Genomic DNA, 16,434 nt, shown 5'->3' with positions numbered 1-16,434 from the left:
ACAAGTGCTCACACTGTGGAAAGAGTTTCACTCGATCACCACACCTGAAAATACATGAGAGAATTCACACTGGAGAGAAACCTTACAAGTGCTCACACTGGAAAAACATTGATCTACTTGGCAGATGATTTTATCCAAAGTGACTTACAGTGCACACAGTGGTGGTGGCTGTGGGAATCAAGCCATCAACCTTCTGCTTACTATTTCTTCTGCTTACTAGCCCACTACGTGACCACCGCGCCACAAACCCTGAAAATACATGACCCCCCATCTGCTGGCAGGTCATCTCTGTCTACCTGGATGAGGGAGGGGACAAGGGAAGGAAACCAAAAAAGTTTGTCTCACACTTTGAAAAGACTTTGACTCAGCCACAAAACCAAAATATTTATGAGAGAATCCATACCGGAGAGAAACCATACCAATGCTCTTCATGTGGGAAGAATTTCAGCCAATTAAGTAATCTACATACACATGGAAAGATTTGCCTAAGTAGTAGAGGTCTGCAGGGGTCTTAAAATTAAACCTGACCCGTACCCGAGATGTGTGGTCCGAGCCTTCCCAGCCCGAATGATACCGTTAGATTTTATGACCCGACCCAAATCCGAAATTGCTTAATATCTAATCGAGATTGTGATCTTTGAAAGATTAATTGTTCAGCTCTATTGGCAGCTAATCTTGCACATCAACAGCTCTTATAAGGTCCCAGTATGGTGTCCTGCATCTGCAAAACCTCTTCCCCCATTTTAATGATAAGATAAATAATACAATATTTTGTTAAACTGATTATTTCAAGTGTATATTGACTTGCCTGCTGTGTGTTAACATACTTCTGATGTCATTATTAAAGCCAATCATTCATAATTTGAGGTTGTGTCTAGTGTTTGAATTGACTAAAATTAGTGTTGGGCCTCATGTACTCCAATAGGAGACAAAGGCAGGACTACATACAGTACAGTCATAAATCCTGACTTCGGCCTGTAGGAACACTCAAAGCCTGATAACACAAAACAAAGGGAGTCCAAACAGACTACAGATCCCATCAAGCCTTGCTCACTTTACACCTATGTATGTAATTGTGAAGGATTGAACTCTCAACTCCTGTTAGATGAAACAGAACAGAACACTCTTCATCCATGACATCATTGAGACTATAATACCTCAGAGATCCTTCTAAGCTTTGCTTCCAGCGACAGTATGCACCACGTGTAATTGCAGCCCTGCGTCTCCCAGGTGTAGCCTCGTTGTCCAAGGAAGTAACGTATATACCTGAACTTTGGCCATACAATCTCCATCTTTGTGGTCGAGCCGAGATTTCTCGGTGTTCCAACGAGTACACTGATGGATCCGAAGGAGGCCGCTGAGCAATCCACGTCTCACCCTTTTTCCTGCAGAAATAAAGATGATTTCTCTTCCTTCAACCGAGTTGACTTCGCCGATATGTCCGCCAACCCTCAGAGAATCAGCCGCCGTACCGCCCACCGACAGAGCAATGAAACGTCCTACCGTCATCACCTGAGCTTAACCGAGTCAAAGTGAAACGACAGAAGAAGCACACATTCTACCCGCGTCCTCACGCAACACAAGTAAAAGGTTTACGTCTGGGCAGAGATGGATTATAATAGTGTGTTATATTGTGTATCAAGTAGGGTTGCTGTGGTATACCGGTTTCATGGTATACCATGGTATGAAAATTGATGGTTTTCATATTATGTACATTTGCTTATCTATGGGATTGAGAAAAAAATGCAACCGGACGGAGAATCTGACCTGCGCATGCGCATCTCCTTTCCTCCTCGACTGTCAGACTCGTCAACTTGCGCAACACACACATGCAGTGCAGAAAATGTCAGAGAGAGGCGAGGGGGTCTGACTTAAGTGAGTGTGTGTTAAAGTAGTGTTTCTCAACTGGTGGTCTATTTGGACTGGGTCGTGGACAGCAGGGAAAGAACAATGCCATGGTTCTCCCATTGAAGATATTTCGGCAGCCCCCCAAGTGATACCCTATTCAGGTCTGTAGATTTAATGATAATCTCGCAATCAGCTAAAGGCTTCTCAATCTGCACTTCCGCACAAGTGTAACGAGCTCGCGATCATGATCTGCTCTTCTCTCTGGCGCGTGCAACGGGGCTTCCTTCGATATCTCGGAGCGCAAGACCTCAAAACTGAAGTGACCAATTTAAATTCTAGTGAGACTGTGGAATAATTAATGCTTCTCAACAACTTCTCTGGGTGATGTAGCTTGCTGTGTCATCACAAAGCAAAGCTTCTCCTTGTTCAAAGGATGTGTTCTTTAGGAATGTGTTTTTTCTCTACTCTCACGTTTCACACGTAGCTCAAACATGTATGTCACCCCCATATAAGGTAAAGAACTATTTCATTGGTGGGGGTCCAGTGGAATGTGGTTTTTCTGGACCATATAACAGAATGCTGAAGCAATAAACGTTGAAGAAGGATTTGATAGCATTGGTTCTCTGTGTCATTTCTTTCTTCCCTGAGCTGAGCCGTATCGAGACTGGGATTGCAGATCAACAAATAAATTAAATACATTGGATGACAAACTTATCTAACAGAGACTTTTCTAGTTTAAAGCATTACGGAGGAAGTCAAGTCAAATCTCTCAAACAGAAGACACCCCTGACATGCCAAACAGCACTGATGAGAAAAATTCAATATACATCATTATACATATACCTCGATTTTTCATGAGTAAAAGTAACTGTTATATTTTGACACAATTTTATAGTTTCATGTGAAATAAACTAAAGGTAGAATCTATTAGACCTCATTTTATATCAACAGTGGCATTTTTAGTTCAAGTTTCAAGATGTGTTTCATCTAGTATATTTAGTTTTTCATAAATAGCATCATTTGTTATTATTATTACTATTATTTAAGACTAGCTACACTGACCTAACCATGGCAACAAGGGGCCTTTCCTCCTGTGTAATATGTATGTTCTGTTTGAATTATGTTAGAAATTAGGAAACAAATGGGATAATAAAGGGCTCATATAAGTAAATATGCTCATACATTTTTAAAAGGGGGGGAGAGAAAACGTCTTGTCACTTTTGTTGACGTCAACAACAAAAATCATGTCACTTGATACATGTCCTTGTTCTTGAAAACCATGAACAAAACTATGCAACATAAAAGGAAATGCGACCCAGGATATATTAAAAACAGGTTATGGTTTTTCTATGGTGAGTCGACACTTGATTGACTCTTGAATTAATCATTTCAGGCAATCGACTCTTTTGAATTAATAAAATTGTCTTACCACTTAATGGCACAATTGATTCAATTCACAAGTTACAGACTAGTTCGGTTGGCTTGCCATCAGAGGTGGGTAGTTACGCGTTACATTTACTTGAGTAACGTTTTGGGGGAAATGTACTTCAAGAGTATGTCTAAAAGTGGGAACTTTTTACTCTCACTCAAGTACATTTCTAATACATACTTCTTTACAATGTGTGGCGTTACTGTCATTACATTATTGGGTTTAATTTGAATTAATGTGTAATTTATTGAGAGATTATTGAATGGGACTTTTATGAGAGCGGAAGTTTACAGCTGCGCGTGATGAGACTGTCAAGGTGCAGAAACGTCAATAAATAAAACTTCATTCTGTTTGTCATTTTTAATATATACTGTGTGTTAATATAAAGAGAAAACAAGTTTGATCAAATAAAGAGTACATTTTAAAATGTATCTGTATGTTTTGTCTATATGTAATATTAATCAAGTAATGATTTGTCAAAAAGTAATTTACTACATTCAGAATCAAATAAACCATTGCAGGAGTGAAGGAAGCAGTGAACTCCCAGCTCATACGTCTTCCCCGTGGTGGATTGTGGGAAATGATAATTCACACTCATGCAACCCCAGATGTAGGTCCATACAATGCAAGTGAATGGGTGGCAACATTTTAAAGCTAAACAAACAAACAAACATAAATCAGCATAAAAGTAATCCATAAGACTCTAGTGGTTAGATCAGTATCTTCAGAAGCGATGTGATAGGTGTGGATGAGAAACAGAGAAATCAATTTCACATTCTTCTTGTGTTTCACATTCTGCGAGGGTCGTCAGGAAAAATCGCTCTTGAATTCGGTCAGCAGCAAATGTCCCCAGTGTGAAAACCACCTTAGATTGCAGTGCTTTCCAGATAAAAATATATAAAACGGACATCTCAGAGATGTACATGTGCTATCTGGGGATGGAATTTCTCACAAAAGAGAAAAGGACACTTCAGGAAGGTCTTTGTATTAATTGAGAAAACATGTGTGTGTGTGTGGATTTACAGTACTGTGCAGAACTTTTAGACACTTCAGTAAAATAATGTAGAGTAAACAATGTTGTCCACCTTGATCGCTTTTTGACCGTGTCAGCCTCTTCAGCTATGGTGCTGCCCGAGGCAACCACCTAATTCTCCTGTGACTAGTAACGGCCTTGTATGTAAGCATCAAAGGTTCAGTGACCATCCAATGTTGTAGGACTGCGGACAGGCCTTCTGCTGACATGAGACATGTAGCATATTTGGGACAGTTAGTTCTCTGTTCAGTTAAATTTAAATACATTGCTGTTTATATCATTAAAATGAGTTGTGATGCTGTGAATAAGGTGTGTTGTCTGATGTCACTATGTAACTGTATAGGTTTGATATTTCAGCACAGGGCGGTTGACCAGTATCGTAAATGGGCACTTAGTCACAATTTATGCACTACTAAATATTTGAGTATTGCACATTAAACTCGGGTAGGACATAACTCTACATACAAACTAAATATTTATAAAGGATTAACGATTGGAATAAAAAAGCAGACCGATATTTTATGACATCATTGAGCTCATGTTTTACGTGACATCAGTCCTTTCGACATACAGTATGATGTTGATATTTACACTCGTTTACATTTGAGAGAGAGAAAAATAAAACAAATTTTTATGCGTGAAGCAGATCTAATGGTGCAGTTTTCAGGGTGTGTCTTCCGGTGTCAAGTGTCAACACATTCAAAATATATATGATATGTGGAGTGGTGGTGGCAGTGGCTAAAGCACAGGGCTGTTAATCAGAAGGTCGCTGGTTCGAACCCCAAGGCCACCATCATTGTGTCCTTGAGCAAGGCACTTAACTCCAGGTTGTTCTGGGGGGATTGTCCCTCTAATAATTGCACTGTAAGTCGCTTTGGATAAAAGCGTCTGCCAAATGCATAAATGTAAATGATATTAAAATGAACAAGTGTCTATTTTTCCAGCCTGTTGTATTAGTATTTATTTATCACCTCTTATTTATTTCAGATACAGTTCCTATATATTGTTATTTACACAGGGCAAATATACTATTTATCTAAATCTACTTTTATTACGCTTCCTATTTTAATGGGGATATAATTTATGACAGCTGACAGTTACGTGAGCAAACAAACATCAACTGTAAAAAAAAAAAAAAAGGAAACGGATGGCTTTTTAACACATCTGTGTACAAATTTGAAGGCTGTTCATTGGATAAATACAGATAAATATCATATTATGTGACCACTTTAAGACAAGGGCGAGTCTAGCCCCTTTTTAGGGGTCCTTCAGCACCCCTAAGAAGGAGCTCAGCACCCCTAAAACTTGGAGTAAGAAATGTTGTTATTCTAACATTTTTGTTCGTCTTTGACTAGGTTTAATAATGTCCAAAACATACTCCGTAGTTTGTGGTTTAAAATGTATGTGTTAAGGATGAAAATGAAAACACCCCCGCCTAGCAAATGGTATCATCCTCTTCTCTTCTTCTACTTCTCCTCTGTCCCTGCACCGCTCAGCACAACCGTCATCCAGCCCGAAACACACGCGGAGTGAGAACCCGTTATGTAGTTTTGTGAATCAACTAAGTTGCTCCAAAGCTGTGTCTCACACTTCTTTCCTTTTAGCTAGAGTTGTTCCGATTCCGAAACCATATCGGTGAGTACTGGAGTCAGTATCCTGAATCACCATGGTACACCTATAATAAGTGTTTATTTTAGGACTATTTTAGTCCAGCGGGTCGCCGCCGCTGTGGAGTAGCACAGCACCTGGGTGACTCGTCCATAGTCATAAACGGAGAGAAGTAGCGCCGGTTACAATGTTCTTCCGCAAGACGCATGCAGTTCTGTTTATTAACTGCTAGAGCGTGAAACAAAAACCGCAGCGCGATAGGCGGTGGGCCGAGTCCATCTATCTCGTTTAGTTTTTGATTTGATAGTTACCCAGCAGCTGTCTGGCTCATTTTTTTTTATTTGTCTGTATGAATAATTCACAAAAAGATTACCGATTGTTTCCAACGCCAATTGTTGCACATTAAAGTATAAAAATAGATTTAATTTCGCTAGCTGATCGCAAACGTTGGCCGGAGTGAGATCCAATCAACGCTTGTGTTGTTACCTTGTTGAATTGATTTGGCCAATCACGTTATTCGTTGAACCGGCGTCGCGTGACTCGCGTCAGTCTGAAGCCAAATGAGTCTTGTCAGAAAGTCCGTCCCGGATCGGAAAACAGACAGCGGTTTCTGACGGACTAATATCATAGTTGCTACTTCCAGCAGACTGATACGAGAGTTAGTTCCAGATGCGCTCTTCCATATACCGTTCAATGTTGTGCGTTCATGCAACAAATGTGAGTAATTATGTGGATATCGTTTAGTCAACACTTTGTATTTGTTATTGTGAATGTCAGATGTTTAGCAAATGACGAACGAGATATGCAAATGACTATCGCGGCGCGATCGCGGAGAGACGCTAATCATATGATCATGTTGTTATTATATGTTGCGTCATGCTGTTTATTTGAAGTTTTATCTTGTTATATGTTTATTCGTTATCTAAAAGTTTGTGTATTCATTTGTGATGACTATTTAGCCAGTTATTGATACCTTGTGAGGTAATTTGTGTACAGAGATGTTGTATTCATACTGTATTCCTTTATTTATATATTCTACAGACCACAACACAACGTGATGACGTTTTATAATTCTCCCTACCCACTTGAGATTGTAACTGGATGTCACTTACTGCCTGACAAGCATTATTAAAGAGAAGTTTGATGAAGATAAACCTCTCCCGTGCCTGATTCTCTTACCGGAATCACTGTCCATAATTGTCCACCTACAGAACTGTAAATTCACAAAGGTTGCCAGAGGTGCTACTCTGCAATATATTGGTCCTTCGAGCCGGATGTGGCAACAGTAAACAGTATGGACACAGCAGCTAGCGATGCATCAGAGACAGTGGATAGACCCAAGAGACAGAGTAAACTGCCTTCTCATCTGGGTGACTATGAAGTTGGCTACATACCTCCTGTGGACCCTCCTCCAACCGCTTCTTCTCGCTGTCACAGTCAACGTAAGAGCCAGTCGAGGAAAACGTCCTATAGTAAAGCCAGCTCTCGTTCCAGATCCAGTTGTCATTCTGTTATCTCTGGTGTCCAAGCTACATCTGCACTCACAAGCAGCCAGGCAGCCATAGTGGAGGAGAAAATAAAACAGCGACAGTACGATGACCTACTTCACCAAATGGAGGAAGACACGCTGGTAGAAATAGAGTACCAGAGACTACAAACCCAAGCTAAAGAGGCTCAACGTGCTCAGTAAGAGGCACTCATGGCAAAGGAGGCCTTATCTAACCAGTTAGAACGAAGGCGCAAGTTGAAAAAGGCAGAAGCTGATCTAGAGGTGGCCAAGCTGGTGAGTTCCCTGCTCAGCCAAGACATAAATTTGACTGATCCAGAGCCTCAAGCATCACCAGATACAACTGGGCCACCATCACAGTTCCAACATGCCAGCTCAGCCCACTCACCTGTATTTCACCAGTCTTCCTGCCCCCCATCTTCCATGATGCAAGCCACACAGACTGTTACAGAGGCACAGAGCACATTAAGGGACACACGCACAGTTCAGTCAACACCCAAGCTACCTCATTTGGCACTACCAGCGACTATGCCTGCACGAGTTCCAGGTCTCACAGCACAATTGTCTTCATGTGTAGCCACTCAAGTCCAAGGGAGACCACACATCGCATCTGTGGAGAACATGTCACCTGTCCCACAGCAGCTCAACCCAGTCTCAGTGTCACTACCTCAATTCAACCCCATGCAAGCAGCAGCCACCCAGTTTGCGACACCACACACAGATAGTGGTTTGATATCGCAGCCTGTACTCCCTGTTGCAACTATGGCATCAACCTCAGATGTGAACACTCCATTACCAAGCTATGTAGCCCCACCTATCAGCCAGAATCAGCTTTATCCAGCCCCTCAGCAGCGAGTGACAGTCTCATCTACTACACCCGTCTGCCCTCAACCTTATCCACATCCAACTGTTCCCCAAACTGGTTACTTACCTCAACCCGGAACAGAGCTTCTGATGGCAGCAGCCTACGGTATCCCTCGGCCCACACTACCAGTGTTTGAGAGTGGTACAGAAAGTGACTTTGCTTTGTTGAAATTGGCCTTAGACAATCTATTAAGTCACCATACTCACATCAGTGAGCAGTACAAATACCAAGTGTTACTAAGCCACCTGAAGTTTGCTAGTGCTCAGCAGTTGGCTAAGGCCTATATGCACCACCCACAACCATATACTGCAGCCTTGCAAGCTTTGCAGGAGAAGTATGGCCAGCCCAGGCAGCTTGTGCAATCAGAATTAGGTGCTATCATGAGTACTCCACCGCTCAGAATGGGTGATACCAATGCCTTCGATTCGTTCGCCTTATCTGTGCAATCCCTGGTGGGCATGCTGAGGACGCTGGAGGGACAGTACGGATATGAGCTTATGTGTGGTTCTCACGTGGACCGTCTTCTGGGAAAGATGCCACCCGCTTACCGAGATGGCTTTGTAGAATACTGTTTAAGCCATGGTATCCTTCAAACTGGTACGGATAGAACCTACACTCTTCCTGACTTAGCGGCTTGGTTACAAAAGAAGTCACAAGCAAAGCGCATCTCGAGTCAAGCATGTTTCAGTTTGACACAACAAAGTCATCTGTAAAGAGTAAAGGCACTTCATATCATCGAGAGCATACAACACCTGTACTTCTGACATCCGAGAGAGCTGCCAAGCCCTCTGGACCGGCCCAAACTAAAGCCACTTCTAAACCAAAGCCCTACTGTCCTCATTGCGACAACCAAGATCACTTTCTAAACTCATGTGATAAATTCAAGAGGTTGACCACTACCCAGATCATCACCTGGATCACAGAGGGTAAACGTTGTTGGAAATGGGGTCGGAATCATCCAGTGGACTCCTGTAATCTCAAGCGACCCTGTAAAGTCTGCAAAGAACTGCACCTGACTGTCCTGCATGACTCTATCAGAGATACTTCGAGAGCGGTGCTTGTAGTGAGTTTGCCATCCACTCAAATCTATCTCGACAGACCCAACCGCTCACAGAAAGTTATGCTTAAGGTTGTGAAAGTCCTCTTGCACAGTGGTGGCCAAACGATAGAAGCTCATGCTGTTCTAGATGATGGCTCAGAAAGAACAATAGTTCTTCCTCCAGTAATTCAGCAGCTTGGGTTGAATGGAGTTCCAGAGGTTCTTTCTCTCCAGACTATCCAACAAGGTCATACCAAACTTGAAGGGTCCACAGTAACCTTGGAGGTTTCTCCCATCACCAAACACACCGAAAGGTATGTCGTTCGTGATGCCTTTACTGCCTCTGCTTTAAGCCTTGCTTAACATAATTACCCAGTGGCAGCACTCCAGAAAGCATATCGCCACCTTAAAGGTCTACCCTTGCAGTCTGTAGACAGAGTGAAACCCTTACTCCTCATAGGGTCTGATATGCCACAGCTCCTGACTCCTATTCAGCCAGTCCGTAAAGGAGCAGAAGGTGGCCCCGTTGCCATATGTACCAAGCTTGGTTGGGTACTGCAAGGCCCAATGTGTCCGATTCAGCCCCCTAAAGGACAGCAACAATGCCTGCATCTAATGACAGCCCCAACACGTGACGAGTTGTATCAACATGTGGAGCGCTTGTGGCAAATTGACACCTTGCCATACAATGAAAAGCTGATCGTAAGATCAAAGCAAGACCAACAATCCTACAACCTCTTGCAGTCTGCTACAGTCAGAGTAGAAGTAAATGGTATCCAGCGGTATGCTACCCCGCTGCTAAGGCGTATTCCTATCACCTTGCTCTATGCAGACAAAGAGGCTGTGCTCCCCAGTCTCAGAAACATTGAGAGAAAACTGGGCAAGAATCCTGAGCAAGCTCAAACCTACTGCTCTGAAATTCGAAAGCTGGAATCTGAAGGCTACATTGCCAAGATAACACCAGAGGAGGCAGACAAGTCCACAGAGTCGTGGTTCATTCCGCACCACATGGTGCATCATAATGGGAAGGACCGAATAGTCTTCAACTGTTCCTTCCAGTACCATGGACAAAGCTTAAATGAACAACTCCTTCCAGGGCCAACGCTGGGGCCATCTTTGTTAGGTGTCATACTGAGGTTCAGACAACATGCGGTTGCAGTGAGTGGGGACATCAAAGGCATGTTCCACCAAGTACGTTTGTTACCTGGTGACAAGTCTGTGCTGCGATTCATCTGGCGGAACATGGATAGGGAAGCTGACCCAGACATCTATGAATGGCAGGTACTGCCCTTTGGTACGACCTGCAGTCCGTGCTGCGCCATTTATGCCCTTCAGTTCCATGCCCAGGAACACCAAGACACCATGGCTGGCTTAGCTGACATTGTGGAGAACTCATTTTACGTCGACAACTGTCTTCACAGTACTCCCGACCAAGGTGAGGCCAGGGCCATAATAGATGGGTTGCGTCAGTCTTTGCTAAAGGGAGGCTTCGAGATCAGGCAATGGGCGTGCAATATACCATCGGTTCTCAAACACCTCCCATCGGAAGCCAGATCAGCTAGTAGCGAGTGCTGGTTGTCTCAGAGTAGCACTGACATGCAAGAACCTACTCTCGGCCTACAATGGAATTGCCTTGATGACACCCTCGGGTATAAGAGCCGCATAGCAGAGCCTGTTCAGCCCACCATGAGGAATCTGTACAAAACTTTGGCAAGCCAGTTCGACCCCCTGGGCTTCATAGTCCCATTCACCTCTAGGGCTAAAACTCTTATCCAGGATCTCTGGAAAAACAACCTGGGCTGGGATGACCTTATTGAACCCCTACACCTGCGTGTGATATGGTCCAAGTGGGTTGCAGAGCTTTCCAGTATCACCAGCCTGCAATTCCCTCGAACTTATGCGACTGGCAGTGCTGACACCCCTTCCACTGTTCGGGAGCTCCATGTCTTTTGTGATGCTTCGGAGAGGGTATATGGTTCCGTGGCCTACCTTCGGGTCACAGACGACAGTGGGAAAGTCCATGTCACCTTTGTCCTAGCTCGATCTAGAGTGGCTCCCCGTAAAAGTCTATCTATGCCCCGCTTAGAGTTGTGTGCTGCACTTTCTGGAGCTCAGATGGCTAAAGTGATACAGACTGAACTGACCATTCCCATACACCAAGTCATATATTGGGCTGATTCAACTACGGTGCTGCATTGGTTAGAATCAGAATCCTGCCGATACAAGGTCTTTGTGGGGTCTAGAGTAGTAGAGATTCAGACTTTGACAGATGTTACCAGATGGAGGTATGTTGACTCTGCTCGAAACCCAGCTGACCATATCACTAGAGGTCTTACCTTAGCCGAAATAGCAGGTCCTCACCAATGGAGATCTGGGCCATCCTTCCTGACTGAACCACAGGATATGTGGCCGTTGACACCCAGTACAGAATACGTACCTGACCTGAGCGAGATGAGAAAAGCATCCTTTGTTGGAGCAGTCACTGTCATTCCCAGTCCAGTGCCTTCAGACCTCAGTCAATTCAGAACCTGGAACGAGCTAGTTCAAGCTACTGTCGAGTCCTGTAATGGGGCGGCCAACATCAACGCCTTTGAAGCTTCAATGTATACACAGGCAGGAAAGCTCCTCTTAGCACAGTCACAGCTTGATTCATTCCCGGAGGAATTCAGAGCTTTGAAAGCTGGAAAGCCTATCCCGACAGATAGCCGTTTGAGTTCTCTCGCCCCAGAGTACGACAAGATTACTGGTCTTATCAGAGTGGGTGGACGCCTTCGTCGTGTTGAAACCCTGCCTTCTGATATCATTCACCCGATCGTCCTAGATCCTCAACATCAGGTCACAAAGCTACTCATCCAAGACATAGATCAGCAACTCCATCATCCAGGTGCAGAGCGAGTGCTAGCAGAGCTACGTCAGTAGATACTGGGTGCTTAGAGGTCGTGAAGCTGTGCGCAAACACCAGCATTCCTGTCAGAATTGCCAGTTTTGGCGTGCCAAGCCACAGAACCCACAGATGGCCGACCTTCCACCCTGTAGGCTACGCCTGTTTAAGCCACCATTTTACTCAACTGGCGTAGACTGCTTCGGGCCCTTTCAGGTAAAGATAGGCCGACGCCAGGAAAAGAGATGGGGAATTTTATATAAGTGCTTGACAACCAGATGTTTACATCTCGATCTCCTTGAACACCTGGACACTGACGCCTTCCTCCTTTCTTTGCGACGCTTTATAGCACGTAGAGGAAAGCCTTTCGAGATTCTATGTGACAATGGCACTAACTTTACTGGAGGTGATCACGAGTTAAAGGACTCCTTTCGTCGAATGGCTCCTGAGCTTCAGGAACAACTGGCTAAACAGCAGATCCAGTTTCGCTATAACCCACCGAGTGCCCCTCACTTTGGCGGGACATGGGAGCGAGAGGTGAAATCAATTAAGACTGCCTTACGTGTCATTCTACATGAACAATCTGTGCCTGAATCTGTTCTGCAAACATTGCTTGTGGAAGTTGAGGGCATACTCAATTCCAAGCCCCTTGGCTATGTCTCATCGGACATTGCAGACCTTGATCCTGTGACTCCTAACCTGTTACTCATGGGACGTCATGATGCTTCATTACCACAAGTCCTTTATGACTCCGACGAACTCTTGGGGAAACGCAGGTGGAGACACAGCCAGATACTGGCTGACCAGTTCTGGACCGCTTTCATTCGCTGCTACTTACCAGAACTACAGGGTAGACAGAAATGGAGATCAGACGGCAGGGAGATGGCAGTGGGACAAGTGGTACTCCTAATTGACCAACAACTCCCACGAGCGTTATGGCCTGTGGGTACTGTGACAGAAACCTACGCAGGGGCTGACGGGAGAATCCGGACAGCCAAAGTTCAAGTCAAAGGCAAGCTGTACACACGCCCTGTCGTGAAACTGATTCCACTTCCTCCAATGAGGGATAGTGATACAGATACTCCAGACGGCCTTTCTTAAGGAATACAATTATCCTGACTGATAATTGGGGGCGGCTGTTTCAGAAAGTCCGTCCTGGAACGGAAAACAGACAGCGGTTTCTGACGGACTAATATCATAGTTGCTACTTCCAGCAGACTGATACGAGAGTTAGTTCCAGATGCGCTCTCCCATATACCGTTCAATGTTGTGCGTTCATGCAACAAATGTGAGTAATTATGTGGATATCGTTTAGTCAACACTTTGTATTTGTTATTGTGAATGTCAGATGTTTAGCAAATGACGAACGAGATATGCAAATGACTATCGCGGAGAGACGCTAATCATATGATCATGTTGTTATTATATGTTGCGTCATGCTGTTTATTTGAAGTTTTATCTTGTTACATGTTTATTCGTTATCTGACAGTTTGTGTATTCATTTGTGATGACTATTTAGCCAGTTATTGATACCTTGTGAGGTAATTTGTGTACAGAGATGTTGTATTCATACTGTATTCCTTTATTTATATATTCTACAGACCACAACACAACGTGATGACGTTTTATAATTCTCCCTACCCACTTGAGATTGTAACTGGATGTCACGTACTGCCTGACAAGCATTATTAAAGAGAAGTTTGATGAAGATATACCTCTCCCGTGCCTGATTCTCTTACCAGAATCACTGTCCATAATTGTCCGCCTACAGAACTGTAAATTCACAAAGGTTGCCAGAGGTGCTACTCTGCAATAAGTCTACAACCCAACCTGGAGAGACCGGTGTGTCTCGGCAAGACAACGTCAAGGTAAGATTTGTTTTACAATGATTATACACCCCTATATCTTAATGCTTTTCATATAAGTTGTATTTAAGACTGCAAGCTATACTTCGTCGTGAATATATGCGTTGTCGTTGATGAGAACAGTAGCCACGAAAGAATGTTGGTAGTGGAGCAGTAAAGCTAGGTCTAACGGTATGTTGCTTAGGCTAATCCAAATCATTCGGTACATACACAATGAACTAAGCAAAGATTATTCAAATACAGGATAATTACGGGTAAATATTTAAACGGGAAGACAGTAGGAAATAATTTGACAGGTATGTCAAGGTTGGATTGGTTTATAGCAAGCTATCTAGGCTACAAGTAAGCTAGACTAATTATCAGCTAAAAAGAGTGCAATGCAAAACAAAGAAATTATTTCAAATCAACTTTATAGTGGTAGTCATGGAGTTATATAAGCCATTTATGGTTGATTGTCACAGTTTATACAATGACACAATTCTGTGCATGGTATGCACATATGGTGGAAAAATATTGTATTTAAAGATGGCTGTTTTTGAGCTATTTAACAAAATTATTTGTGGTCAGAACTGCAGTAGTCTTGTCAAGCTCGTTTAAGATGGTTAGCATCTTAATACAAAAGGCAAGATGAAAAATGTGATTTAAAATGATCTACTAATGTGTGCTTTCTGTGTTTATTTATCTGAATATAATTCAGTTGTTTATCTAACACACAGACACGGACAGGACAACATCATATCTCTCCACACCCAAATGACTACAGAGGTGATCGTTGACAATCATCACATCAACAGCACCATGAATGGAGCAGGTCAAGATCACGGAGTTGCTTAGTATCCACATCACAGATGACCCATCTTGATCTATCGACACCACCAACAGAACCTGGCCAAGAAAGTCCAAAAACCTCTGCACTTCCTCCCACAGTTGAGGAAGGCTCATCTCCCACAAATCCATCCTCTTAACTTTCTATAGGGGAATCATAGAGAGCCTCTTCCTTCCACCCCCACCCTCCAATAACCTAAGGGCAGCTGATTGACTCTTGCACAAATACACTGGTTGTTTACACTATGATGCTGCTACAGTGGTTTATTTTTTTTATTTTTAAATTTGCTATGAACATTTGACCCCACTTACACACATATTGCACTGCCTTTTGCTACTTGTCATGTCATCCACTTGCACTGAAATACTATATTAATTAGGGATGAGTCACGATTTTCGAATATTCGATTAGTTGATTTTATTATAGAATATTGAATAGGATGTGTGGGATGATTGTCTTTAAAAAATCCCCATGTTTTAGTTGTGGTTATAAGTTGCAATCCTAAATTCACATAATATTTTTATACATTTTATAAATATATTCTTAATATTTGTTGTTTTTGTTTCTATGTTTGAGCTTATATATCTCAATATTAATAACAGTCTGGTTAATTTTGAGTCTTGAAATGTAAACTCTCAAGGGTTGGCGTTCTAAATATATGTTGGTTATGTGTATATTCAGAATGACTTCTGAGCAGCAACCTTTTTATTTTGGGGATGTCATGAATGCATCACTTGCCAAAATTGGGGCTGACTAGTAAGGGGTTAAACGTATATAAATGAAACGTTTTATATAAAAATTATACATTTGATACAAACCTTCACTGTTGTTAGCTGCATTTTCTATCTTCTTACGTGCTCTTCTTATGTGTTCTTTGTTGGTGAAGAGCATGTAGCATTCTCTGTGAAATCCAACATTAGCCGGCACATCTTGGACGTCTTCAGAATTTAAGTGAAATGCCAATACGGCTTTTTCAGCTACTGTACTCTCTGTGGTTTGCAGGTTCACCCATAAATTTGTACATTGAACAATCTTTGCCCAACTTGTCTGGTAAAGGGGGGTTACAGGGCTTTTTACATTAGAGGCTAAATGGATAAAACACCTCATTTTTACCTCAGTATTACTGAACTACAGAACTAAATTTACATTTTTAATGATTTACAGCAAAATTGTAATTTCAAGAACGCAGCTTCCTGGTCATCTGTGTTCATTATTTACATTGGTTGTCAAGGAAACGGGAGGTTTTCTAACGTTATGATTAGTACTCCTGCTTATTTGCCGGTTTAAAAAAGTAAGAGTTTGTAAGGACATTTTGCGTCAAATGTGCAAACAACAAAGTTGGAAACAATGTCTGTAGTACTTATACGATTTTATTACATGACCTCAGCAAAAAAAGACTTACACAGCTGTGAGGTAAGTATTAAATTCATAATTTCGAGGTCCGGCCCACCGCCTACGACAAATAAACTGCGTACCTGTGTAGTGCGTACGTGTGTCTCTGTTGGTAAAGTTTATCGTTAATTTGATACTCAT

General features: G+C 42.7%; 2 protein-coding genes and 1 pseudogene across 2 annotated transcripts in view; all 3 read left to right on the top strand.

The window, feature by feature from the left end:
* LOC127618950 (uncharacterized) overlaps positions 1 to 16,434 on the top strand; it is a 435,826-nt gene that overhangs the window by 37,714 nt on the left and 381,678 nt on the right.
* LOC127618544 (zinc finger protein 493-like) overlaps positions 1 to 16,434 on the top strand; it is a 162,339-nt pseudogene that overhangs the window by 95,872 nt on the left and 50,033 nt on the right.
* Positions 12,333 to 15,752, top strand: LOC127618608 (uncharacterized). The gene is made up of 3 exons (XM_052091174.1): positions 12,333 to 13,498; positions 13,812 to 14,078; positions 14,792 to 15,752. Exon 1 carries the CDS (start codon positions 12,343 to 12,345, stop codon positions 13,309 to 13,311), a length of 969 nt encoding a protein of 322 aa, XP_051947134.1. The 5' UTR covers positions 12,333 to 12,342; the 3' UTR covers positions 13,312 to 13,498; positions 13,812 to 14,078; positions 14,792 to 15,752.

Source organism: Xyrauchen texanus, chromosome 25, assembly GCF_025860055.1.
Source record: "Xyrauchen texanus isolate HMW12.3.18 chromosome 25, RBS_HiC_50CHRs, whole genome shotgun sequence".
In the NCBI taxonomy this organism is placed as follows: Eukaryota; Metazoa; Chordata; class Actinopteri; order Cypriniformes; family Catostomidae; genus Xyrauchen; species Xyrauchen texanus.
Note: the sequence above shows the minus strand (reverse complement) of the source record. Positions and strands in the feature narration are given on the sequence as shown.

Coding starts and splice junctions, on each gene's coding strand:
- LOC127618608 (XM_052091174.1), top strand. CDS start 12,343: ATGGCCGACCTTCCACCCTGTAGGCTACGCCTGTTTAAGCCACCATTT.